The sequence below is a fragment of the Theobroma cacao genome, chromosome 9 (genome assembly GCF_053813885.1).
Source record: "Theobroma cacao isolate CCN51 chromosome 9, ASM5381388v1, whole genome shotgun sequence".
Lineage (NCBI taxonomy): Eukaryota > Viridiplantae > Streptophyta > Magnoliopsida > Malvales > Malvaceae > Theobroma > Theobroma cacao.
This window is the reverse complement of record NC_142647.1, coordinates 8,167,657-8,195,617: the sequence shown is the minus strand read 5'-3', so window position 1 is coordinate 8,195,617 and position 27,961 is coordinate 8,167,657. Positions and strand designations below refer to the sequence as shown.

At 34.0% G+C, this 27,961-nt stretch overlaps 3 protein-coding genes and 1 long non-coding RNA gene across 5 annotated transcripts; all 4 read right to left on the bottom strand.

Moving 5' to 3' along the window:
- Positions 1-405: 405 nt before the first annotated feature.
- LOC18588904 (uncharacterized) lies at positions 406-5,363 on the bottom strand. Its single transcript, XM_007013620.3, has 6 exons — positions 5,103-5,363; positions 2,389-3,375; positions 1,908-2,081; positions 1,268-1,410; positions 957-1,067; positions 406-860 (listed from the first exon to the last, which is right to left on the bottom strand). The coding sequence occupies exons 1-6, from the start codon at positions 5,229-5,231 to the stop codon at positions 782-784; spliced, it is 1,623 nt and encodes a 540-aa protein (XP_007013682.3). The 5' UTR covers positions 5,232-5,363; the 3' UTR covers positions 406-781.
- A 3,740-nt stretch (positions 5,364-9,103) lies between these two features.
- On the bottom strand, positions 9,104-13,410 carry LOC18588903 (Molybdenum cofactor sulfurase family protein). The gene is made up of 8 exons (XM_007013618.3): positions 13,155-13,410; positions 12,169-12,318; positions 11,177-11,353; positions 10,669-10,757; positions 10,497-10,561; positions 10,143-10,245; positions 9,609-9,719; positions 9,104-9,515 (listed from the first exon to the last, which is right to left on the bottom strand). Exons 1-8 carry the CDS (start codon positions 13,288-13,290, stop codon positions 9,390-9,392), a joined length of 957 nt encoding a protein of 318 aa, XP_007013680.3. The 5' UTR covers positions 13,291-13,410; the 3' UTR covers positions 9,104-9,389.
- Positions 13,411-16,652: 3,242 nt separating this feature from the next.
- On the bottom strand, positions 16,653-21,168 carry PTAC14 (plastid transcriptionally active 14). 2 transcript variants are annotated; one of them, XM_007013615.3, is made up of 12 exons: positions 20,854-21,168; positions 20,608-20,745; positions 20,249-20,374; positions 19,959-20,087; positions 19,511-19,600; positions 19,237-19,387; positions 18,814-18,923; positions 18,137-18,208; positions 17,848-17,953; positions 17,556-17,753; positions 16,995-17,034; positions 16,653-16,896 (listed from the first exon to the last, which is right to left on the bottom strand). In XM_007013615.3, exons 1-12 carry the CDS (start codon positions 21,046-21,048, stop codon positions 16,818-16,820), a joined length of 1,434 nt encoding a protein of 477 aa, XP_007013677.1. In that variant the 5' UTR covers positions 21,049-21,168; the 3' UTR covers positions 16,653-16,817. The 2 variants fall into 2 exon arrangements, with proteins under 2 accessions (XP_007013677.1, XP_007013678.1); XM_007013616.3 differs by lacking the exon at positions 19,959-20,087.
- Positions 21,169-25,339: 4,171 nt separating this feature from the next.
- On the bottom strand, positions 25,340-27,614 carry LOC108663168 (uncharacterized). The gene is made up of 2 exons (XR_001929162.2): positions 26,644-27,614; positions 25,340-25,663 (listed from the first exon to the last, which is right to left on the bottom strand). It is a non-coding gene; the product is annotated as an uncharacterized LOC108663168 (long non-coding RNA).
- Between the last annotated feature and the right edge of the window lie 347 nt (positions 27,615-27,961).

Here is a 27,961-nt window from a genome sequence, read left to right as displayed (position 1 = left end):
AATGAGATTTTTATTTTCAGACACATGAAAAAAGCCGAAACAAAAGGGAGTTGAACCTGCAGTCCTTCCATATAAGGAAGAATTAACAATCATTGAACTAAACTTTGTTTGATTTGTTATCATATCAGAACTTATACGGCAAATAGAGTAACTTAAAAAAGGTGAAAAGCCTACAAGTCTTCTCCATCTGTAATATGATTTACAGGCTTCGCAACTCAAAACTACCACAATCATATATCGTAGTCACTTGCTGCATTGTTGCTTCACACATTTTAGCTGCTGCATCTCTGTAATCCTCAATGCACCCAAAGATTTTGGATAATTCAAGCTGCAATTTTATGAGGAAATTTGTACTACAAAAATAATAATATTCAATCAAACGATAAAAGACCATGCAAGGGAAACTAGGGTAAGCATTTATGTTTATTAGTTAACTTTTAAATGTTTACTGACATTCGTACCATAACAAGCATCTATGGATATCTAACAACACAAATTAACAGCAGCATGCCTCGGTCAATCTGTGCACATAGGCTTGATGAATTAGTCCTCCCATGTTGGTTAAGCTAAAGATGTAGCCATCAGAGGAAAATGCAAAGCCGGAAAAATCCCATTTTCCTCAATTTGCTATATGTAATAATCCCGTGGACTCGCATCATGAGGAAAAGATGCTACACGATGGCATATAGGAAATACAACATGGTAAATACTGTTGATACAACATTTTTAACATTTGTATAAGAAGCCATTACTATTTAGTATTTTCATATGTACAATTTTATCAAAGAGAGGGAATCTCCGAGTTTGAGACAGAGGACTCCACACCCTGACGAACATCACCTCTGCAAAGTGGGCACACCCTGTAAACCAGAGATAAGAGACAGTGAGGTCAGTTTCCAAAACAGAAGATGAAAAAAAGGCAGGTCGACAGGGAAAGCATATAGTAGCAATGATACCCATGTATCTCTTTAAGCCATTTATCCACACAAGACATGTGAAACTCGTGCTGGCAAGGCAGAGCTCTTATTTTATCCTCTTCCTCATATTCAGCCAGGCATATATAACACCTACATATAAGATTAGTAGTAGCAATGATAACATTAATAGCATATTCTATATACAATAAGTAGAGAAACACAAATAGTAAATAGAATCACTCCTTTCCATACACTCTTCCAGAAGCAAATTGATACGCACTCTTCTCCCTATGCTCTTTCAGAAGCAAATTGATACACATCCTTTCTTCAAGTATTTAGAAACAACTTACTGTTCAACAGCATCCCCGCCCTCAGCTGCATCCAATTTTTTGTGACTTCTAAGAGGGAAAGAATCAACTACAGATTCGGGGGCCGGGAGTGACACCATAGATAGGGAAAGTGATACTGGTTGACGATGAATTTCATCCAAAACCTACAAACGTTCATTTTGACAGAATGAAGAAATGGGTGAAACTTGTGGAGCTGAATAGGTGTTTATCAATATCAATGCACCATGAGCAGAAATGTTAACCATTACTACATTCCATTGTACTAACACAAAGGTTGCAGTCTCACTTGCCTCACATACACAGAGTCACCCCATTATACTAGAAATGCTACAAAAAATCTTTCTGAATAAGAAAAAGATCCAACATCTCACATGCAAAGGTATACTAGAAATGGGGAAAACAAAGTATTTTTAACACCCACAACCCATCTATAACATCTTAAAAGTCCTGATACTGATTCATTCTTCCACGTTGACAAAATCTACCATGACCATTATCAACAAGTAACTTTATAATTTGGCACAAAATGCAACACAAGATCAACTTCTCATGGAACAAAGGCACAGTAAAACAAAATCACATTAACATCATGAGTTGGCATAAGATAGGCAGAACATGCAAGTTGGTAAAGGAAAACTACCTCAAATAGAGCCTCAGCAAGCATGACTATTCGTGATATGCTTGCACGGGCACTAGACTCATCAGTCATCAAGAGAGAATCACATGAGCATGTGCCATCAGGGTGGAGTCCAGATGGACAAAATGTCGTTCGCCGACTATTTTCATCATGGCCACCACGCAGCCTTTCCCAGATCTGAAAAAGAGTCAAATGGGATAGTTCATAGAAGGTACACGAGGGAACAGGATGACAAATTGAATATATATAGCGAAAGAGATCTTGATAAATGTTGTCACATGATTGCAATGATCAAATACATAACCAGATACAAAAGATATTCCAACAAAAATACAGTGGACCATAAGCCCCAATCCAGGAATAATGGAGACAAAACAAATTTTTAAAATAAATCTAGTTTCTGAAAGCAAGTTTTGATATATCTCTATCTACTAAAAACAAGCAGTATAAACTTCAATATTCAAAGTGCTTTGCAAATAAATACCTCTGATCTCGAGTGTCGTCTTCGTTCATTCAAGCTGTGAATTCTACTGCTGAGGTAGCCGGAATCACCTCCAGCCCCATCATAAAAGAAATCACCACTAAAATCAAGAAGCCATCTGTCATGAAATCCTGTATCATCACTATCATCCGTTGAAAGAAAAATGGATGAGGAATCATTAAGTCTTCTAGAGCTGCGTCTTGAAAATGCATCCCAAAACAATCTTCTACTATTCCTCCTGGCTTCACGATTACTTGTATCAGCACTGCCACCAGATAAAATATTGGAAGAGATACTCACAACGTCAACATGAAGCACACTGCCATCTCCCCGGCCTGGTTCCCTATTGGATACGAGAAAACCTAAACCTGAAGGTATTGCCTCTCTGATGGATTCACCTCCTGGTGAGTGAAAAGTCACCGGTTCAGAGGCATGAGGAGCAGGATCAGGATCAGAGTTATGGACTGTTGTTACTTCACTTAACTGATTCTCAACAGGTATCCCATGCAAATGTGAATCTCCAAGCCCTTGAGGAGACAAAATACTTGGCTCAGGATGGATCTGAGATGCACCCTTGTTTGCATTTTCAAAGCCACTGACTGCATCCTCATTAGTCGAAAGATTTACTGAGATAGGGTCTGAAGATTGTTGTTCTTTAAAGGAAGTGCTAGCTGAAGTACTACTATCCCTATGAGATTCACCACAACTATAATCAGCACTTACCTGAGGAGCAACTAACTCCGTACTTTCAATCAAGCATTTCCTACAATTACTTGTTTCTAGATCTCTTGAACCACCTTCAATAGATGGATCACCACTGGCTGCAGAACTGCTTTCAGCTGAAATTCCAGTTTCAGTACCTGTGCTGCTGAACCTTGTTTCCATACTGCAGATCGAAGTAGATTCCTCCAGGGGACTTTGGACCATGTTGCCAACTGGACCACAGTGTTCTGCAGACTTCACCAGAATTTCAGCTGGATAATCTTCCATCTACATCAAAAGAATGTCATTGTATCACTTCCTGCTGCATATTCTAGAGCTTGCATGTAAAATGCTTAGTTTACAATCTAAAAACCAAAAATAAAAAATAAAAATAAAGAAAAAAGAAAGATAACTTCCAAGACATAAACGTGTTCATGAACATGCAATTCCACAAGACATTTGCTGGTGCTAACGGAATTTAGAGTTCACTTGACTCTTGCATCCTCAATGAAGACTTCATATTGTTCTCTTGGTGGCCCCAGGTTTGGAGCAACAATTATGAGATGCTCAACCCACTGCCAGAAAGAAGATTCTGTACTGCCTCCTGTCTACATCTTGGAACCGAGAGGAAAGCTAAAGAGTTAAGCTCCTTCATGGCATTTTAACTAAAAATGAACTTAACCAACTACAAAAGATGTATTGCTAATAGAAAAGGTACAAAAATCAACTGGAAAACAATTTAAACAAGTAATACTTGGTAAATTAATGCCTATCTCCAATATTATGTGTTGCTGATTTTAGCTAGGAAGGTTTTAATTTACAAACCTACCATCTACTCAACAAAGGATACTGCAAAAGAGCATTGCACTTCTTTTTCAGTTCCTCCCTCCAAATAAAAGATACACTGACAACTAACCAAGCAAAGATAAGCGAAACTGAAATTCCTGTTTTGAAAGAGCAAAATTCAGAGAAAAAGATACTTCAGAAATTTGAACATTACTTAAATGCAGTTGACAAGTAACTAGTAAGCACATTACACTAACTTAAAAAATTTGCAAGCAAAGGGAACAGTTTTTTTTTGGCCTGAAGCAAAGGGGATAGTTGAATGTGCACATTTGCTGCAACAGTGCAACAGGACAAGCTTATTTTTTGAGACAAGGGGCTGCAAGAACTAGTAAATATTCTTTAGTCCAAATCAAAGTCTGACACAGCACGAGAACCAAATCCCGCAAGGTTACAGATTCTTCATATTTCCTTAAAAGCATCCCACCATGATGAAAGCTATGGGTGAATACATAATTGAACCTCCAGGTGGGGCAGTAAAACAGGTCCAAAATACCAAAAAAGAAAGGCAGGCCCTCTCAAACTGCATCATTCACACACACGCGCGCGCGCGCGCACACACACTCAATGCATTAATACAAACAACCAGGATAAGAAAGAAAATTCGTTGTCTTTCAGAAGGATCAAAACAACATCAACTAAAGCACTATTTAAAAAGAACCAACCATTAAAATCTGGAATTTTTAAACAGAGAACGTTATATTTCAGACAATTAAATGCTAAAAATGATCAAGGAAAAAAAGTCAATAGAGGAACCCGTAACGTGGTTAATTGAGAAACATAAAAATCAATAATTTACAAAAAATTTCTAAACGAAGACCTTAAAAGCTTTCTCTATCCTGACTTGATTTGAACCAGAGGATTTTGAGAGGACAAACAAAATCAAAAAACATGATACTTCAAGCCTGTATTAAATCAAAAAGATGAAGAAATAATATATAAAAAAAACAAATATACCACAAAGAAGTATTTTAGGTATGAATTAAGGAAACCCCAGATCGCCAGAAGTTTATTAAAAATAAAAAAAATTAAGAAAAAGCAAGAAATGGGGCATTGACTTTATGATTAAAAAGTCAGAAAATAATAATCTTTGTATATAACTCAGCAACCAAAATACCCTATCTCGAATCATCCAAACAAACAAAAGGACCAAAATTTCGCTAGTTAATTACCTCAAGAGGGGCTTGAGAAGAAGAGCCACCGCAGATGAAGAGAGAGGAGAGCCTGGAACACCATTTGGGTCGGTGGTTAAGTCTCCCCCGTGATGGGTTCGACCCCAGTCGACTGCTACTCGAACCCATTTGAACCCCTTCTTTTTTAAGCCTTCTTCTTCTTCTTCTTCTTTCCAAATGCTTTTGAGAGAAAATAAGAGTTTTTCTGGTGAGTAGTGGGTCTTTGTCTTTTTCGCAAAGTATTATGAAGTTGATAATTGAAGAAGACCCAACTCTTAAGGTCTTTTTTTTAATTACTTATTTGGAAATGAATTTATTTTGCGGACTTACGTGTGATTGGGGGAACGAAAAAAGGGGAACCCTGTTCAGACAGAAGACACAACGAGTGAGTTTTGTGTTTTGGGAGTTTGGTTTTATACAGTGACAGTGCACTCATGGGAATTGTTATAGGCCCTCTTTTCTCTTTGGTGGGGTTCAAACTTCAAAGTTTAAATCATGTCCTAATAATTTCATTTGATTTCTTTTATTTTTATGCTTTTTGCTGAGTCACCAACTGTCCAGCGCTCCAAAATTCCAAATAGAAAAGACTTTCAATAATTATAGTTTCACTTTTTCGGTTAAATAATAGTTATGATTTGATTAACGTCAAAACAAAAGTGATAATTGAAAATTTTTTAGTATTTTTCCTACCTATAAATTTCAATCAGAAATGAGATAGGTATTAAAGTTAAACTTGAACACATTTCGGTTAATATTAAAGTTAAAATTGAAGACATGCTAAAAGTTAAAATTGGAGACATTTCTTCTTTTATATATATATATTGAATTGAAAATATAAACTCGTGATAAATGATATTAAAATTTATTAAATTTTTATTAATAAAAACTCTTACGAGAGAAATCATGCTTGGCTCGTGAATCTCTCTCTTTTACAAGTGAAAAAATTAATATAATGAGAATATTATATAATTGAGTAAAAGAGAATGTCATGAATCTCACATGATTTAAAAAATAAAATAAAATTATGACAAAGTTAATTACTTATATATATATATATTTAAAAAAAAAAACACATAGGACAAGATTATAGAAGTCAAGGGAGTTGAATTCTGGAGTTTATGATTTTTTTTAGAGATGAAAAATAAAATATTAAATTTTTTATTTCTATTTTTAAAAAAAAGATATCAATGAGATTATGTAATATGTATCTCTTTTCTAAAACAATGAATTTTTGCTAACTGATTTTCACAAATTAATTATAAAGGAAATTGACATGTTATTTGGAAATAATAATTATAATAATAATAATAATAATAGTGCTTTTCAAAAAAAAAATAATAGTAAGATGATGTTGGAGCAATATCTTACATTCTATTAATAATATTCTCTTTTTATAACAAAAACAACCATTTTATTTTGCTATACATAAAGGAAGCAATTAATTCTGATTATTTTAGTATGAGATATATTCCCCCTTTTGTGGTGGACATGCAGCAGCAGCAGCAGTGAGAACCCACTTTGCGGGCAATGCATGTGACATTATGCAGTGAGGCTTGAAAGTGGTGGACACAAATAAAAGGCAAACCATTAGTTTGGCAATTATACAAATATGTTATTGCTCTACTCCCTCCTTTTGATTTTGACAATGGATTATTAACATTTAAGTGAAAACTATGATGTAGTGCAGCAGCTGAGACTTGGTTACTTGGTCAAGGAGGTACTTGTTTTGGTAGGTTGATTGAGTTTTTCAACTTCACTTTCGTTTGGTGATGATGTTGCTATTCCAACTTTTAACTATTACAAAAATTTTCAATTATCTCATTTCTTTCTTGTTGTCAAATCTTAATTCAATTCAAACAAGTTAGCAGTTGTTTTCTGCAGCTAAGAATTCTTAGTAGGTCATTGTGCGTCATGGACCGGCTTAATTCATATGTCATGAATTTATATTTTTAATTTAAAAATATGTATATTAGATGATAGAGACTCTCATTTCTCTTATTGACGTGAAATGTATGATATTTTATATTACTCAATTGTACAATATTTTTAACCTTGATATTTCTAATAAGAGTTTTATATCAATGAAGAAGTCTCATTTTAATAAAAAAAATTAAATAAATTTTGATATTATTTGGTATAAATTCACATTTTCAATTTAAAAAACATATTACATAAAAACTCTTGCTTATAAACTTAAAATTCATCTCATCTCTTATTAATATAAGATACAAAACATATATCGTTGACTCCACCGAATTTAAAAAGAGTGAAAGGAAGTGTGGATCTGATGGGAAGTAGACCTGATCGCGTAGAAATGTTGAGACCCCACTATAATCAAAGCTCACAGTCCCAAGATCACAAAATTTTTCAGTATTCTTGAATGATATCTAGCTTTATCAGCCTTGCCTAGGCTAGCCAAATGATTTTAATTGGTGTTAGGCTAAGTAAGCCTCTGGAATTCCATGTTGGATGGAGACTATTGAAAACCCTTTGTCTTTCTCGAACACACACACACACAATATATATATATTCTTCATAGAAAAAGCTGAAAAGAGACAACCAAGAGAATATATGTACACCTTTAGGAGGCCAAACCCATGAAAATGATGAGTTTTGTTCACTAAACCACACAATTTCTATTGGCCAATTTATTCCCCTGATGCCTGATGCTGCCCTTTCTGTTATTCATTCACAAAAACAGAAGAGCCTGTCATTCATCCTCCAGCTAGGCTGTTTCTTTCCATGGGCTAAGTCTTGCTTGGCAGCATGCACCGAACCCCACTTATTAAAATGAAGAGCAAGAGTCCGGTTAATGATGCCTGTTAGTTAAGGATAATTAAAACATTAAATTTAAAAGGTTATTATATTTAATGTATTGTTTTCATCAAATTCAAACAAGGATGCTGCATTAATAGTATATATATATATATATATATATATATATTATAAATATTACCTTAATCAATGTCAATAAACACCTATTTAAAAATTTCCAAAAAAAAAAGCATAGAAACCTGATTTGAGGTTATCATGTATGTGTATATATAAAAATATTAATATATTTTTATTTATTTATTATGGTTAAAATACCAAATATAGATGTTCTATTATATTAACAAGTCTTTTGAGCTGAATATTAAGGTACTTAAACTCAACTCGAATTACTACCCAAAATAAGTCCTAAATTCTTTCATTTTCATTGAACATATTAATTACTTTGTACTTAGATCTTAAGTACTTTATTTTTCTCTCATTTAAATAATAATATTTATTTATCCTCCTCAGTCTCTTTCTTTATATTTATTTACTTTACGTTTCTGTACCAATATTCAATAAATCTCGTTAAGACTTGTTTAATCTTATGTATTCGAGACCATAGCACCACACGAATCTTGACTAAAAATTTCAAGCTCATGGCATGAAAGTTGAAGCAAGCCCTAAAATATAATAAATAGGATGTAGGAAAGATAAGAGGAGAGAGAACTTAGAGAGGGAACGTAGGTGCAATGAATGCAACCGATGAGAAGTTGCCTGCTAGTATGGTATTAAAGTCCCCTTTTCTAATTTAAGTCTTATTAATTGCGACTTACCACCCATACAGGCCACCAATAATGCAGTCCCTCCAAGGTCAAATCTCATAATAGTCCGTCTATAATAATTCACCACAGAGCCATGCGATCCATAAAAATCAAACCTAATAAAAACCTTCTCATGCATCCACATATTTAATGACCAAACCGACACATAGTACTGTTTTGGAGCCTATTTGAAGTTTCCTTTTATATTAGGGCATAGATGTTAAGGTTTTCGAAGTGTGAATGACATCTTCTTATTGTCAAGTTTTTTAAATATTCCAACAATGAAAGTAACTTAAAAATTTTACTGATCTTTTCAAAATTATTTGTACTGTTTCATGCGGTGATGTAAATTTTTTATTTATTTTGAGTTGCTTCCGCTGCTCTCTCCATTATTAATGTAATTCCCTACAAAAAATGACTTGATGATATTGAATAGATAATTTATATTAACCAAAATCAAACATAGACACTGGTATTGATAAAATCATCTCAATCTTAACACGATAATAACATTAACAATAACACGAAGATGAGACTGCAGGGTAATAAAGGTGACCACTGACTAGAACAGCAATACATAACAGATCTCCTGTCCCAAGTCTTGTATTTGGAGTTATGGCTCTTAATTATTCTAGGAAAGAGAGATAACACCATTCAATTCTTTTATTATTTAGACAACAGATTTGAAGTCTAAGATACTGTTCAGCGTTCAAGCTGCTGCTTCAGCAGCAGAGGAGACTTTCTGGAGGACAAAAATAGGATCTCCCACTTTAACCATCGGTCCTTTCCCTTCAGTAAAACTTTCCTTGCAAACCAAGTTCTGCCCAAAATAGATCTGCCATACCGTGGAACATCATTCTTTACATCTATCATTTGCATGGACAGCACACAGAAGGATATAGCGAAAAGTTGTGAATTCACATCTTACCTTCCCCTGCTGTTTTTGGTTCGGTCGCAAAACCTTATCCGACCTGACTTTCTTAAGAGTTTCAGTTGGCTCGGGGCCAGCAATTGCAGTGTCTTGATTGATTGTAGGTACCTACTAAATGCACAATCATCTTTTATTAACTGTCTGAGGATACAATGTGCTTAACTGCACAGCTCTAATTGATGACTTCAAAAAATTTTTTTTTTTTGAAAGTTGACTTCAAAATTATTAGCACACAGCAAAAATGCAAAGTCAAATATAGAGTGGAAGCATTCTTGTATGGAAACTATGGAATATTCCTTGGATTAACCACCCATCTGTAAGTTTGCATACCTCTAAATAACAAATCAGCGAAGGTATTAATGAACTCACTGTCTTCAACATAAGGTCTACTAAGGGGGTAATAAATTGCATAGAAATGGTGAACTCAAATAACAATCTTGCACTTGACAAGTTGACATCACCAACTTATTCTCTCAAGATAAATTAATTTGCATAAGATAGGCTGAAAATGGAGAATGCATAGATTCTTACCTTACAGCGGGAGCAAAGCTTCACACCTTGAAATGAGAATTTGCTTATTTTAATCTCTGTCCATAAGTCTTCAGAAAATGGTTCACAACCATCAACAAGGATGCTGTCACAAGCAGTTAAACAATGTAATCTAAGTCATAAATAATACAGAAAAGGAGAAAAACAGAGGTAATCAAATTTAGAGTCAGACACATGTTTTCTATCGGAAAATTCATTAGAGAAATATACTAAGATTTGAATCTGAAGCAGTGAATAGATCCTAGAGGGGATTTGTTATATGGCAGCAGTAAGCAGAGAAGCACATCCTTAAGAAACAAAACAAGAGACATTATACAAGGCTGGAAAGAAAATTACTTGGGCCTAAAACGATTAATTGGTACAGGCTCCTTCAGAAGCTTGTTCAGCGCATCCAGCGATTCCTGCAAAAATTTGTACATATAAGATCCGATTTGAGCTTTGTTAATAGTAATAATAATTTTTATTATTTAAAAAAAAAAAAACCCTTAACATCCTTTAGCTGACTAACCTGAGATAATAGCATGAATGGGTACTGGTCAGAAAACATTATGTTATGCCCACGAGCATACACAGGATCCACAGGCCTCCTTTCAGATGCTGCATTTATAAAATAATAATGCAACCAAATGATTGGACAAATAAATTTCTGATTGAAAGCATCTTTATATGCACACTGTGCTAACATGTAATCAGTATCTATATATTTATTGCTCTTCAAGGCAAATATTTTCATCTCAGTACTGCCTACCAAGAGTATAGTGTTTTCCTCTTTCTTATTTCTGATCGATCAATTGGAATAATTAGGATAGGGGATTTGATCTTTAGATCTTTGAGGAGAGGTTTGGCTACCATGAGCTACTCTCCACCCAAATCCTCTGCTTTCCCTTGATATCCCTTATTAAGAAGTGAGCTTCAAAATAAGCAACTCTCCATCCACATGATTTACTTTACCTTAACAAACCCAATCAGTGCACTTTAATGTCCTATTCTGTGAAATATACCAGAATGAAACAAACCTGCATTAAAACGAACTAGCCTGCTGGATTTCCCAAGATAATTGGTAAACCATTTTGAAGCCTCATCACCCTCATCCAATGCAGAGCCAGACCACTCCCATACTGAAACACCATCTGCTATTTCTGGTGGTTTACTGAGTGAAACCTTGAGCAAATCCATTCCAGGAGCTTTTATTACTGTTAATGAAAGTGGAATTTGGTCATGACAGAAAATCTAATGAAAAATCAAAGGAAAACAATGTACCAGTAACCAGACAATAGTAAAAGAAAGACACCTTCTTAGCATCCCTGCACTGCTAAGGAGAAGAGACATAACAATTCAATATAGAACCAAACTAATAAAATGAATCAGCATAGGACGTTAACAATCACAAATAATTAACCACACCTATTATAAGGAAATCAGTTTCTACAAAAGCGTCATCACTGCAATATCCTTTATACAAACATGGGAACCACAACTTGACACTTCAATTGGGAAGTCAAAAGAAAATGATGGTTTTTATTCTAGTTCACAATTTACTCAAAGTTATGAAATTATCTGTGGTTTTTTTCTTAAAAAAAAATTGGTCAACTGCCATAGATAACAATGATACCAAGTTGCTCACACCAAAACTTCTATAATTAGGGGAAAATTTTTTAGACGGCTTAGGTTGTTTGTCCTTGTGCAACATAGGCTTTGAGATGCTTTGTTGCAGACAAGTGATTCAGTTAAAGTAATGAGAAAGGGTTCACTATCTTTAGATCTTTCATTGACTATAACACCATCCTGAGCAAAAGGGAGAGAAAAGATGCATGTAAGCAACCCCAAATAGTTCAGGATTAAGGATAAGCTTATTTGAGTTGGTTTGCCAAGAAAATAGATGAAACCGGTTTTTGAAACATCAAACACAACCAACATTGCCTTGTAAAAACAAAATTTTGCTTAAAATCTGCAATATCTAAGTTGTGTTATAGATTAATGAGGCATAAACAAGGATGAGTTGATTTACCCATATATGAGGTCTTAGTAGGTTCCCAACCCTCTAAAAAGGCCTCCTTTGGCAGGTCTACCTCGACTAGAGCAAGCTTTGGTTCAACCCTTTGAGTATATGCCCTCCCTTTCTGATTCACAACAAGCCATTGCCGATCCCATCGAAATCCTGTAAATCCATCATCGAAACTACTATGAATGAAATTACCGTTGCTTGAAGGTAAGACACCAAAAATTAACTGAACAGATTGACAGACTGTTGAGGCCAGTGAACAAGTCCAATCAAGATACCTAGACTGTTTATTTTCAAAGATTGTACAAGTTTTCTTGTAATGTGTTTGGAAGTTTTGCTTCCACTCTGAAGGTTTTTGGAAAATGACCAACTGGTAGTCTTGTAAATAAAGTTGAAAAAAATCAAAGGATAGTGAGAAAATGGTGAACAATCCCCAAAATTACAGAAAAATGATTCATAATAATCACCACTATAGTTGTCCAATATTTCTTAGTTATAAATTCTAATGTCATTTGCTTTAACTTAATGATCGCACAGAAAAATCGGACTCATAGTGGTAAAAAATTGGGTTTAGCACCACAAACAAAAAACAAAAAAAATAAAATAAAATTCTTCATGCAAGTGTTAAAGCTGAGCTAATCCCAGGAGTTGCAGAGTAATACGTCAGTTCGTGTCAGTAAATGAAGCGCAGGTTGGAAGCAGGTGTCCAATCTAATTAACAAGGTGGCTAATTATTGATAGTTTTTTGTTTTATAAACTCCTTCCAGGGAGAAACTGTTAATAGTATTAGGTTTTTTTTTTTTTTTTTGTTTTTTGGAGGCAAATGCTAAAGAAAAGGCATGCAAATAAAAGCAATCCCAGCATCTGATGCAGGAAGAACATGCAGATAAAAGAAAGAGAAATAAACCCAGGCTTGAACTTGAAGAAATAATTTAAGGATTAAAGTCTAAAGAGATAGAAAAGGGAAGTGAGTGAAAGAAAGAAAGGAGTACCAGTCGGAGTGAGGGGTGCCTGAGGAACAGAAATTCCACGGCATGATTTTATCGGATAGATAAAGATTGATGATATCTTAGCAGCAGCAGCAGCACCACCACCACCTTCGGTTGATGATGAAGAAATCTTCTCCATACCTTCTTTTTCTTCTTCTCTCCACAATTCAGACAAAAATAAATCTTCGGTGTTCCTCGTCTTCTTCTTCTTTTACAGTCCCTTGGACCAAATAGCCAAAAGCACAAAAAACGTGAATATTGAATTCCACTTTTGTAACGCCTAACTCATTTGGATATATTTGTACCTTGGATTAGTAGAGTGGACCCACCCGAATCCCAAGTGGCCCCCACACGGCCACGCCCTTCCCCCACCCGCTTTTTTCCGAATTGATCTTTACTGATAAATAATAGATACAGTGTATAATTTGACCCAGAAAAAAATAGAGCTTTGTAAAAGTTCTAATTCTAGTTATAACAAAAAATATTAAGTAAATTACATAAATAATTTTCTCAGTGTATTTTCCAAATGATAGATTATGTCTCTTCATATGAGATATTGTAAATGAAACATTATATTTTTTTTAACATAAAAAGTTTTAATTATTGAAAAGTTATGTTAGTTGAGAAGTTATATTATATAATGTGACATAATGTGATTATTTTATTATAAGTAATTTTTTATATGAAAAATTATAGTTTTTGATAAAGTGATATTTAAAAAAACACTTTTAAATCCAAAAACTATGAAACAATTAAAAAATAACCTTATTCAAAAGTTTAGATATGAAAAATTATCTTTTCATATTATAATTCAAAGGTTATGTCTTATAGTATTAACACTTATCATTTTTTAATTTGTATTTTGTAGCATGCATAGGTGTATTAAGATATAGGGGTGACTTAATGAAATGATTAGGTTATTGAAAGCTAATACTTGAAAGTTTATATAAGAGACTTGCACGCAAATATTTTTACACACCTTATGAGTATAAAATAATATTTTTCACATAGCATGTTTCACTTTTAACGTTAATCTTATATCTATAATATATATAAAAGTAAGATGTTTCAATTTTTTTTTAATTTTTTTCAATTGAGTTTTCAATTGAATGACAAGTGTCATTCAATTAGAACTCATTTTTATTTTTTTGACTTTTCTTTTTCTATTGAGTTAATTTTTTTTACACCTTATGTTAAAAATAAGTTGTTTTTGATATTTGAAGGGTTTTTTTTGTTTTTCTACTTTTATTTATTTTAATAAAAAATACTTAAAAACAATAATTTCTAACTTTTAATGCTTAGAAGATAGATTTTTATAATATATATAAAAGTAAGATGTTTCAATTTCTTTTAATTTTTTTCAATTGAGTCTTCAATTGAATGACAAGTGCCATTCAATTAGAACTCTTTTTAATTTTTTTGACCTTTCGTTTTCTATTGAGTTAATTTTTTTTACACCTTATGTCAAAAATAAGTTATTTTTGACATTTGAAGGGTTTTTTTTTTGTTTTTCTACTTTTATTTATTTTAATAAAAAATACTTAAAAACAATAATTTCTAACTTTTAATGCTTATAAGATAGATTCATTTAATATTTATCAATTATAATTTAATATTATTTTTTATCTATATTCTCTTATTCTACATGAACCTGAATCCATAGTATATAAATATCTCTTTTATACTTAAATGTTTAAATTTCAATAAATATCTATCCAATTCATTATATAAAAGTAAGATAATTGATTGGGTCAATTAATTGACATTTATCATTCTTAATTAAATTAATTTTTTTTACATCTTATGTCAAAACTACATTGCTTTTGACATTTGAAGGGTTTTTTTTCTTTTTTACTTTTATTTATTTTAGTACAAAATATTTGAAAACAATAATTTCTAACTTTTAATACTTATAAGATAGATTCATTTAATATTTATCAATTACCATTTAATATTATTTTTTATCTATATTCTCTTATTCTGCATCAACCTGAATCTATAGTATATAGACATCTTTTTTGTATATGAATGTTTAAATTTTAATAAACATCCATCCAATTCATTGAACAAAATAAAAAAGTCAAAAAAATTTACTCATTTCTCAATATACATGACACACAGTTATCATTAAATAAATAAATCAATTGAATTTGATAACTTTTAGCTATTCATTTTATATATAAAAAATATATAATACTATAAATTACTAACTATTTTATATTGATAGGATCTTTACATTACACTGTTACTTTATATTTTACAACTATTTATTTTAATCTATTAATAGTATAGGTTATATATTTTCTCATTTTTTAATAGTTTATTATACATCTAATAATCTTTGATAGGATTATCATCTTTTTTGGATAAATTCTGTTTTAAATAAAATAACTAATTAGGTCAATTGGTTATCATTATCAATTGAATTAATTTTTTTTTACACCTTATGTCAAAGTTACGTTGTTTTTTTACATTTGAAGGGTTTTTTTTTTTATTTATTTCAGTAAAAAAAATACTTGAAAACAATAATTTTTAATTTTTAATATTTATAATATAGATTCATTTAATATTTATCAATTACAATTTAATATTATTTTTTATTTATATCCTCTTATTCTGCATGAACCTGAATCCATAGTATTTAGACATCTCTTTTATACATGAATGTTTAAATTTCAATAAATATTCATTCAATTCATTGAATAAAATAAAAAAATCAATAAGGTTTATTCATTTCTTAATATACATAACACATATCATCATTGAACAAATAAATCAACTAAATTTGACAATCTTTAACCATTCATTTTATATATAAAAGATATATTATTATAAATTAGTAACTATTTTATATTGATAAAATCTTTATATTATACGATTGTCTTATATTGTACAACTGTTTATCTTAATCTGCCAATAGTATATGTTATATACTCTCTCATTTCGTAATATTCAACTGTTTTATAATCATATATGTAGATGCAAGTTTCCGATAATTGAAACCAGAGCAAATAATTATTTTCAATTAATACCAGTTTATTTTTTCCTCTATCAGTAAAAACCGGACATTCATGCAGTTGACTAATACAATATTGCTTTCTCTACAAACTCTTTTAAAAGTACCAAATTGAAATCAACTTTAACATAATTAATATTTTTTGTGATTTTTTTCGTAGCATAGCTACGGGCACCATCCTAGTGATTATAAAATGACAAATGATATTTTGAATATACAAAAATTGATGGAATGCAATAAACAAATAAAGATGAGTGCTTCTTTGCTAGGGGCTAATTGCCTTTTAATCAAATCTACCACTTAGTGAAAATCCAGTTAGCAATCAATATTCTTTCCCAACCGTTTACTGTAATGGACCAATGAGGAAGATCAGATGAAACTATATATCCAGTTAATCCAATTATGCTTCCATTACCGCTTCTTAATAATCAACGATCCAAGTATGACTAAAGATACAGACAGATAAGATGGGGTGAACAAGAAGAAACAGAAAAATGGATACCTTATCTTTTGGATAGATTGACATAATATTTTCTGCATTCACAAAATTTCCCAACTACTCATCATTCTTTCTAAATTAGCAATTTATTGGCTTTTTGACATCGGCTCTTGAACAAAACTGTCTGCGATCCTATGAAGTCGAAACTCATTTAAAACAATATTCGCTCTTGATAGATGTCCAATGCCTGGATGACCTTCTCTATGAACAATTTCCGGTGCAATCTGTACCTGCATATGTAAGAATAAGAGTGACTTCAACTCAGTCTGTACTTAAGAATTAAAACCTGAATGCATGAGAAGAAGTATGTTATGTCAAAATCACATACTTAATCACAGTTTCAAGCGTCCTTGCTTCAGGCAGAGAATCTGTTGGTAGAAAATTAAGGGGTGAAGAAGACAGCATCATATATCCAAAAAACACTCAAATAAAATTTAGCCATGTTCAAGATGATCATGCATTATTTTAAAGTTAAAACACTTTTTCTGCTTATAGAGGCCATTTCAAGCCCCAGCCTCCACAACAAGTTTTCTCTAATTTCAACAACCGTATAAATCCTCAGAGCTAGTGAAAATTGGCATCAACATAATACCTAAAAACTGAAAAGGCGGAAGATTTAGAGCTTTTTTGAACTAATAATTCAGATTTCAAATTTAAAGTACTGCAATTTTGATAGTAATTAAATTTTAGCAGAAGATAAGTAGCAGATCTTAAAATTCTAATGGTAATAAACTATTAGCAGAAGTTTTCATATTGCCAGCTTAAACCGCACTTTAACCATGAAAACTTGAACGCATTATTTTTCAAGGAATTAAAATTCTGAACATTCTAATATGGATCAAGCATAAGGACTGTTGATTCCACCCATTTAAGACAGAAATATGTTCACCTAGAAACTTCTGGTCTTGCTCAGAAGTTGTAGGAAACTGTGCAAGCATCTGCTGACATTCCTCCTGTAACTCCTTCACAGCTTTCCTTTCTATGCTAGGGATTGGAGGAACATCACCATCTGACCATGTGGGCAATGTTCGTGCAGTGGCTATGACTGCCCCGTCGACAAAGTTATCTCCATTATCTGCTAACTGACCTGATAAAAATTTGTAATGCTTAAGGTGCTGAATTATGCATATAAAACTACCATTCTCATTCCAAAAGTTCTAAAAAGTTAAAATGACGCATACTGTTATGATAATACTCTTCAGGAAGACCAGATATATTGAAGACTGACAAGAAAGAATCCAAGTGAATATGTGCATTTCCAGAGAATGGTATTAAATCCCACGGGTTCTGCAATCGTCAAGCCTCATGAGTTAATTTTTTGCAAAACTGACTTATAGATATGATTACAAGATGAATGTTTTTTTGCTTTATTTGCGAGGACGTCAGATTTTTTCCTGATTCTGTTAAATCAGGTTAATATAAAACAGCTTTACATATTCAGATCAAAAATTAAAGATTGGAGCTAATTACCACAGCTGAAGAGAAGCCATATCGTTGCATGAGCATATGATTCTGCTGTCCACTCAGATAATTGATCGTCATCTGCCAAAATTTATGGAATTGTGGATACAAACCCCAAAATGTAAATAAAAAGCATCGTTAGGACCTAATTCGGTTGATGGCTTTACAAGGTATATAGCAAGGACAACAAGAAGGCGGCATATTTTGGCCCAAAGAAGGGTATTAAATCTGAGTAAGTCATAATTTCAAGCAAAATTTACATAAGCTCCAATAGCCACAAGAGACTCCAACACATTTGATTAGATTTTAAAAGGTGCATCACATAATCGGATTTTTAATTTTAAATCTATAAAGAAGAAAGTCTAGGATATTTGAGACAGACTGATATTGACAATGGCCAATTAACCATAGAGAAGAGAGAAATGTGAAAAATCCTGAAAAGATAACAACCAATTATTCACCTAAAAGTTGCAAATTTCATTGAGTATAAACTTGGATGAATTAAGCTAGTACTGGCAAAAGACTCCACTAGGTTCTGCACAGGTGTGTTCATGTTTCTGGGAAAAAACTACAAATAATGGTAGTTGGACCTCCCTTGTTAGTGAAGAATTCCCCTTGGACCAAGACCATTCACTCCAATAATTCAACAAAATTAGAATTCAAAAGATAACATGGAATACCAATACCTCATCTCCTTTTTTGATCCTCTGTCCGGCATTTATCATCACCTCAACCATGCGATCCTTAAAACGCCAGTGGAGAAAACAATTTGGCTGAAATGAATGATTTAGCATATCTGCCATGACAAATAAATACATGAAAAGCATATTAAGATATAAGACAGCTCAGATAAATAATAATTTAAAGGAAACGTGAAGGCAGTCAAAGTTTAGAAAAGGCAGGGAGGTATTAACTGATGCAAAACAGGCCAAAGACATTTAGGACAAAGAAGAGGACAATAAATGAAGGAATACTGGTTTACAGAATGGTCCGAAAGAAAAAAAAAGGATAAGTAAAATCTTACCAGGCCCTGCATTAGTTTATGATTGACCATTACAGACAAGAAATACATTGACAACATCACAAGGAGCCTCATGTAGGAAGATTACCAGCATAAGGAATTAGCATATTTGCATCTTGAACTAGTGCACCAATCCTAACTTGCATGTTAATGCACCGTGACTGTGCAATGCTAACAGCCCAAATGAATCTCTCAGCATCACGAGCAAGGCGCTTTATTTTCAGGGGAACTCCAGAATGCTGAGTGAGGTTAAGCACACAAACAATTTATCATTAAAGTAAGCAAGAACTTCTTGAAACATATGAGAGGATGGTGAGAGGGAAAATTCTTAGTTCCATATATGATAGACAGGTAGCTTATACCCAGTTCTTTTCCCAAAATTCTAATGCTCTTTGTTGTTGTTTTCTCATAGTTGAAGCAAGGCCAGGATCCTGCAGTTCTGAGAGGTCATCCTGCATGAATGGAGCAAGTTGTGAGTACAGCAAGTTGCTTCCTAATAAGTGACTCTTACAATTATGAAAAGCAAGGCTAACAAACAGTTTGTCCAAAATTAAAGTTCTCCACAACATTATGAATTGTATGTGTGTGTGTGCATATATTTGACATTCAACAATTGAAATCCTTTGCCGTTGAACTACCATATCCAATGCTTCTATGCCCTCATTAAATTATATCTCCCTCCCCCCTCATTTTATTGAAGACCAAAAATGTAATTTAGCCAAAAAATTAAATGAAGAACTCAAAACAAAGTAAAAGCAAGAAAATAAACATTGAAATGATTGTTGCTTCGCATCTTCCAATTTGTCACACCTCTGTAGCAAGAAGCAAGCTAGTGCACTCATCTGCACTAGGTAAGAAGTCACCATATAGTTGCCAAAAGTTATCATCCCTATCAAATGCATACAAAAGAAGGCATGCCAATCTCAGATCCCAATCGGTCTGCCAAGAGAAATACCCATAAATTACAATGAAAGAACAAAAGGACTAGTGTTATTGTAAAAGTTTTAAATAGTGTGCTAGTGCATTCACCAAATTGAATAAGGAATGCATAATTCTTCGAGGATAAATAAGTGTTCGAAATCTAGGAAAATTTCAGTTACCTCAGGATTGGTTGAGTTTATTATATCAAATATGGGATGACCTATTGGCACTATATCGGGGAAAAACATCCATGGCTGCTTCTGCCTTATTGTCAACATCAATTCTAAAGGTATTTCCATGATAACCTGTTCAGTCAAGTGCAGAAGCTTAGTTACCAAACACAAAAATATCATTCTGGAATATTATAACTAGTAGAATACAGTATGCCATTCGTTAGGAAGCAAATACAAAATAAAAAACACACGAAATTGGTGATGCAGGCAGGAAGTGATGAGTATGAGAATGGAAAGAAGTTAATTTGATATATCTAAACGGAAAGAATGAGTGAGAGATAAAAAGGTAAAAGGTAAAAACAGACTCTGGCACGACGCAGAGGTTCAACATCTTTGGAGGCATAGACTCCAAAACCGTCAGGTCCATCCTTAAACTCTATTCCATAAGCTCTCATACTTCGAACATAACCAATCTTGTAGAAATCAGGGTCGGCAGGCTCCAGCTGTGAGGAACACGGCAAAAATAGCAAAGGAAGGGAAGGTATTAAAAACTCAAAAGCAAAAGTAAAAAGGAACAGAAGTATTCAATTGATAAGCCAATGAGCATTTACCTGAGAGGGAGATTGCTGAAGTGGGGGAGGCTGAAAGAGTGGAAAAGGAGTTTCCACTGAAGCATTAATGGGTCTCAAAGGATAACTGGCTCTTGGCGTTGGTGACCACCCACGTCCATGATGATATTCCCTTTCCCGGCGGGGATAGCTGAAGCAACCGCCGACGTGATGAAGGGGAACGGATGAGGCAGCCATTGGACTTTAGAATTCAAAATGAAACCATGGCTGGCAGACTGGCAGTGGAGTATTGACGTTTTCTTGTTAGGAAAATAGACTCCGGTCTAGTCTAAACTCAAAAAGCATACTATACTAGTACCAGCGCCGGTAGTATACGTTGCAAAAACGTTATCCGCTCGCAGCCAGAGACTAGAGTGTGGCGCAGCCGGCATTCCGGCCCAGCCCATCTTTGCTAGCCTCGCTCACCTATGACCCACCCTAAACTAAGTTACCTATGCTAATTTTTTGACTTATTATTCCAGCCTCAAGTTCAAATGTTTACGTTGAAATTAATATGCTCATAACAATTTCAATACAAATTTAGTATGTAATAATATCTTCTAAATCACTAAACAATAACAAAATTTATTTGAAACTTATCATATATAGTATTAGAATCTAATACTTATATCTTTATGCAAAGCATAGGAAAAACAAAGTACATGCGCCTACTTTTATTAAGCTACACTAGAAAAGAGGGAAAAAAAAAGTGCAAGCTAAGTAGAAGTAGAAAAGAAAAGAAAAGAAACTAGTCATATGGCCCAAAAGGGAGAAATTAGTATGGGAGTTGGATGCTAATGGGCTAATGATGAGCTTTGGTCATGGTCCATGACGATTGCACCCATTTCCTCTTAATCATATCACTCGTTGTTAAGAGCTAGACTAGATGTAGATACTGCATACGGGAAATGTAACACACTGAAATGTGTCATCAGCACTGCAAAGAAGTTTCTGCAGGGCACTTTTATCTTCCAGAAAACTCCTTGAAATTTAGGTAGAAACCTACCAGAAACCAAACGCGGGTCTGACTTGTAGTTGTAAAAGATGAAAAACCTTCTCGCTTAAGTTACCTTAAGTGATCCTGGGGGTATTTACAACTATAAATTCACAAGCTCTTCGTATACGCCACATCACACTATCTGAAAGAGAATCAGCATAGGAGAATATTGAAAGAAAAAGATGCATAATCCTCCACCACCAGACCCCCACCATCCCCACCACCCACCACCCCATGCTCCGCCTCCAGGTCCACCGCATGTTGAACCTCCTCGTCCTCATGCCCCTCCACCTGGCCCAGGTCCCAGAGCGCCTCCACCAGGTCCTGCTGAGCCACACAAACCGCGTCCATAATCCCTCCACTGCTAATCATATTGGCTTAATGCATATGTAAAATTATGTAGCCAGCGGTACGTAGGATTAAATAGTTTGTGCTACCTCACTGATGTGCTCTTTTAACCAGTTGGTGTTTAGGGTCCTATTTTCTGATCTTATTTTTACTTAAGTGACGAGTAAATATGATGTAATAAAAAAGTATTACTACTACAGTAATAAATATTGCTCTATGTTATTTACGTTGTGGGCATGTTTATTTTTGCTTTGTTATGATCATGTCCTATACATGAACTATGATGTTTCATTGCTTTTAATTGGTAATTTTGGTTTTCTTTGACAATCCTTTTAATTTAGGGCTGAATATTATTCCATTTTGGTCTGTGGAAATGCTCAATTATTTGAGCAAAAGGCATGGCAGGTAAGTCGAATATGCCTCACCGACCACGTACATACTCCTCGAACCTTAATAAGCTATAATTAACTCAACTCCCACATTGGGCAATACTTGAACTTATATTGATAAACTACAAAAGCACAATACATGACATTGAAGCTCCGGTTACTGTGAATTCATCAAGTGAGTCACGTGGTTACCTATTTATATTGATATCTTAGTGTCATGAGTTTATACATCAAGACAACAATGTCACAATTTTTTTTAATTAGCTAGCACGTTTTCTGGATTTGATATCATATGGAATATAACACTTGGCCAAAACAAAATCACGTAGTAATTAGTTTGGAGGGATTCAAGCTCAAGTACAGGAGCTGTTTTTGGGCTAAGCGGTTTCCTCAGGCTTGCAAGGCTACGACTTCATGAATACTTGTCCTAGACGCATTGTATTGGTTTGTGATTAGTGGGCAAAAAAAGCTCTAGACAAACATTTTGGGCTGGCATTAAAGACTCAGATTCAGCTTAATATGATGGATTAATTATTTTCTGAATAAATGGAAGGACTGTAAATATATTCTTAACAAAATTTTAGAGATGAAAATCATTTTCTGAGAAAGAAATTAAGAAAGATAAGGTTGTTGGCCTCATCATGTCAATGGAGAATAACAACCACATAACAATGGAAATATCCCAACAAATGGTCACGTCAACAACGTGTAAGGTATGCATTAACAACCTCCGACCAAAGTTCTCATGGTAATAACCTTATCTGCAAGTCTGGGACCATTCTGGCCAAAAAATAATGAAAACAAGGACCGCACTACTATAAATCCAATAGTCCTCTCAAACCGTTTCACCGCACCAGCAAGAAGCAAAGCAGAGAACGATACCAACTACAACAGCAGATAAGATGCACGATCATCCTCACGGACCTCCACCACCAGGGATTCATCAGCATCAGGCTCCGCCTCCTCCCTGTCCCCAAGGACCTCCACCAGGCCATGATGGACATCCAGTAGGTGGCCCGGGCGGCGACCACGGTGGACACCATGGACCTCCAGCAGGTGGTCCCGGTCAGCATGGACCTCCTCCAGGTGGTCCGGGCCAACATGGACCTCCAGCAGGCGGTCCTGGTCATGGTTGTGGCCCGGAGGGGGGCCATGGACCTCCAGCAGGTGGTCCAGGTCAGCATGGACCTCCAGCAGGTGGTCCGGGTCACCATGGTCCTCCAGCAGGCGGTCCTGGTCACCATGGTGGTGGCTCGCATGGCGGCCATGGCGGACGTTGCTAAGCATGCACAAATGCTATCGTTTTACTAAAATAAAATGCTGGTTTGCTCTATCATGTATGTTTTGTAGTAGTGAAAAGTGAAATCCTGATCTTAATTTGTACGGGGTGTTATGCTATGTTAATCAAATAAACGTATATGGACTAATACCGTATATGTACAAGATTTGCTCTGCTTATATTCCATAACATTCTTTTCTGGAGCCGTGGGGTTCTTTTCCATTTTGCTTCGATATATCTGATAAAATTATAAAAGCATGTTACAAATTAATTTGAGCTTCTTAATTTAACCTTATAATTTGAGCTTCTTAATTCCATCGGTTGCACTTGTATCTGATACAGGCCCAGGGAGATTAAGTAAAATATTAGAAAGTATTTTACAAAGTATGTGATATCAACATTTACTTTCTATAAAATTAAAAGCAGAGGATTGCAATTAATTAGAAACGAAGCCATAACTTTCAATCTTGATCAGTTTAATTATTCATTTAACTGAGATTTCAGGCCCCGTTCCCTTAACCAATTCTCCTCTTCTGAAGTGTCAAATATATATATATATCCGTTCAGCACAATGCATTCTTCTCGTATCCATTCAATATGTGAAATTTTCAGGCTCTATTGATATATCCGGTGCTGCTTAGCAAATTATAGCCATCCACTTTCGATATCCTAAAAATTATAAGTTGAATCTTGGCATCTGTGGATACATAAATAAAGGAAAATAAAGAAGAGAATTGTTTCTCTTGTATTAATCACTAATCCAAAAATTTAAGTACCGAACCAAATGGTTTGTCATTTTTCTCTTCATTTTATACAAGTATTCAAATAAATTTTGGTCTGATGTCAACATGTTCTTTACCATATTCAAAATTTCTGTTCAAATTTTCTAAAGTTTCATTGAAAATTTCATAAAAAAAATTTTTTTGCAAATTTTTTAAAAAATATATTCCAATTCTTTTGTATATTTAATTCAAATGAAACTTTCCATCAAAAATTGTTTGAAAATATAGTTATCTGAAAATTTTTTCATCATTTAAATTAAATTGCTGTCAAATGTATTTTTAACAGACTTCTAATGAAATCAATCCCATTAACAATGTGACAAAATTTGTATATTAGATGCTGCATATTAAAATTTAGAAGGAATCATAATGTTGATAGCAACCTAGATTGTTTCTTGTATTGCAATTCAGCTCGTGTGTTGCATGTTGTTTCTAGCAAGTGTGTCCCATACGAGAGAAAAAGTCAAAAGCTCCAGCTTATCTTATCAGCATGTGGGCCATTCAGGATCACGTTTAAACTTGAGCAACGACGCGGACGGTGATGAAACATTTACAGGGAGAAGATGATGAGAATTGAGACAGATGGGCTTATCCTTTTTCATTAACAAAATTACAAAAATTCTCTTTGGCCTTAAATCAATTGAGAGTCATAACCATAAATATACATTAGAAACCAACAAATAAATATCTTAAATAGAAAAACCAGAACGTGATTCATTTTTGTCTTTTCATGTATATATATTCGGCAGGTGTACCAGCGTGAACAATATATGTTCGTTAGTTCTCTCGAACAGTTTGCTGCACATCAAAGTATAAGAAGGGAAGAGAAAGAGCTAGGTAGGTAAGTGCAAGAAGATATGCAACATCCTCCACACCACCCACACCCGGGGCCACCACATGGACCGCATCATCCACACTCAGGGCCGCCGCAGCCGTATGCACCACCGTTTGGGCCTCATCAACACCATGGTCCACATCCTCAACGTCCCCATGGTCCACCACCACCTCGCCCGAGTCGCTGCTGTGTGATAATGTAATTAAGCCTTTGCAGTTCATGTGATGTAATTACAGAAGAAGAATATATATATTCAGCTCAATTTTCATTTGTAAGTTGTAATGGTACTTTGTTTTATATCTCTGAAATTAGATTTGTTAATATCTAGTTTACTTTGATATAATTGTTAGTATTTGGTTAATTATTAATATTTAAAATCTGTATAGATAATAATGTAAGTGAATCAAGACATTAGACAGATAGTTTTTGAAGAGATTTAAGTTAAACTAATTTATATTCGTTTAACCACATAAACACACAAACCTGAACAAAATTCTAGAATTCATTTTAATAAAGTTCAAACATAGATAAACTTAGACTTGATTCCATTAAATACTCGTATAAAGCTTGTTTAGAAGTGCAATTGGAAATTGAGCACCCTAAACCTAAATATCCTTTCTTCCATTTGTAACATCGCCATGCTTTTCCATATTATGAATTTCTCTCCTTAACCACAGCTGCTCTATCACCATGCAGCATATGTCTGGTCTTCTTCTTGCACCACGACACAGTAGCTCTCCTTCCTTTCTTTCATTTTCTCTTTCTCCTCCTTAATGCTCACTATAATCCCTTTCAATTTTCATTCTCCTTTTTGTTCTTAACTTATAATAATTATGCGAAAATCAACATTCTCAAAGGCCACAAAACCAAGAGAAAACCACAGCAAGCAGCCCATTAAATGGCATGAAAACAACCACCTGCAGATCCATAAATCCACCCAAAAAAAAATACCAGCAGGACACCAATGAACCCACAAACAAATCAAAACCTCAACAAAGCCACCAAAACCAAAGGAGGACCATCAGACAGCCCTCAAAAGACAAAGACAAAATCACACAAAGAGAATCGCCCGTCAACGCAAACCAACAAACAAAAAAAATCAAAAACCAAATAAAAGCAGCCACTTCAGGAATCAGCAACAGAGCAAAATCTTAACCATGTACCTGGACAAGTCATTCTTAGTTATCACAAAGCACAACCATCATATCCTGCTCTCTTCCTACTCCGAACTTGGCTAAGGAATCAGCAAACTCATTGACAGATGGAATGAGAAGAAACACAAAAACCATGACAATCAGAAAAATAGATATGCTAAAAAAAATGTAAGCTAATAACACAAAAAACCAACAAAAGCCAAGGAAATGAAACAGCAATATCTAAGAAGACAAAAACCGTCAGCTGCAAAAGGTGCAAAAGCGAGAATGAAACCAATAATAGAACAACAACAAAAGAAAAAGGCAGGACACATAATTTTCTAATAACAGGCAAATAAAAAAAACATTACATGCACAACTTAAAAACTTGAAAACAAAAGCATCGACTGAGAAGACATAAATAAAAACTAAAAGAGAATAAATAAAAGAAAAATCAAATTTGAAAAATAACAGTGAAACAGAAGTCGAACAAAAGAACTTGCAAGAAAGAAAAATCAAACCATGAGTACATGAAAACAAAATACAACTTGAAAAACTAAAACATAAAGCAAATTAACACAATCAAACCAAAGCAACACAAAAACCACAGATCAAAACAGAAGAAAAAATGGAAGTCACAAAACCAAGACATATTCATACAACAGCCAAACCGAAATGCAAAAAAGAAACAAAAGAGAAAAGAATACAAATCACAAATCAAAACCAAAAAAAAGTAAAAAAAAAAAACCAAGAAGAACAATGGTTGAACAAATCAAAGAAAAAAACACCAAAACAATTTAAGGAAGCCAAAAAAAAGTAAAAAAACGAAAAAAGCAATGAAAAAAGAAGACAAAAAGATGAAAGGAATGGGAAAAGTAAAAGAAAAGGGAGGATGGAGAAATCGAGGGGAGAAGCAAAACATCTAGAAGCCAAAGAATGAAGAAAGCAAAATAAGAAAGGGCAAAGAAACGGAAGAAAGGGAAAAATGATTAAAAGTTATGCCCATTTCTACCAAAATAAATTATCAGAAGTTTCAATTGAACGAAATGGCCGTGTGTGGCTCAATTGGGCCAACACGTGGCAGTCATTGATCCTATCCGAAATAACTCAATAACAGCCCATATGTCACCTCCAATTGCTTTCAATTGTCTTCTTTTCAGGACAACATTTAATATATCTTGATGTTGTTTCGCTATTAGCATTCTCATGATTTTTTTTGGGAAAATCATAAGCAAGCTTTCATTAAATACTGGGAATGAAATTTACCCCTTACAAAGAGCCTTTCAAGTTGGCTTATACAAAAGTATCCTGTCCCAAAAGACCTTTGAGCAAACATCCTAGGTCGAGA

Excerpts from the sequence above, each read along its gene's own strand:
- LOC18588904 (XM_007013620.3), bottom strand. The coding sequence starts at position 5,231 with ATGGGTTCGAGTAGCAGTCGACTGGGGTCGAACCCATCACGGGGGAGA. Across the intron at positions 1,411-1,907 it reads TTGCTGAGGCTCTATTTGAG|GTTTTGGATGAAATTCATCG; the intron begins GTAGTTTTCCTT and ends GAACGTTTGTAG. Across the intron at positions 1,068-1,267 it reads GGCGGGGATGCTGTTGAACA|GTGTTATATATGCCTGGCTG; the intron begins GTAAGTTGTTTC and ends TCTTATATGTAG.
- LOC18588903 (XM_007013618.3), bottom strand. The coding sequence starts at position 13,290 with ATGGAGAAGATTTCTTCATCATCAACCGAAGGTGGTGGTGGTGCTGCT. Across the intron at positions 12,319-13,154 it reads GGCACCCCTCACTCCGACTG|GATTTCGATGGGATCGGCAA; the intron begins GTACTCCTTTCT and ends ATGGATTTACAG. Across the intron at positions 10,758-11,176 it reads GCTAGTTCGTTTTAATGCAG|CATCTGAAAGGAGGCCTGTG; the intron begins GTTTGTTTCATT and ends TTATAAATGCAG.
- PTAC14 (XM_007013615.3), bottom strand. The coding sequence starts at position 21,048 with ATGGCTGCCTCATCCGTTCCCCTTCATCACGTCGGCGGTTGCTTCAGC. Across the intron at positions 18,209-18,813 it reads GGATCAAAAAAGGAGATGAG|ATGACGATCAATTATCTGAG; the intron begins GTATTGGTATTC and ends AAATTTTGGCAG. Across the intron at positions 17,954-18,136 it reads ATGGCTTCTCTTCAGCTGTG|AACCCGTGGGATTTAATACC; the intron begins GTAATTAGCTCC and ends TGACGATTGCAG.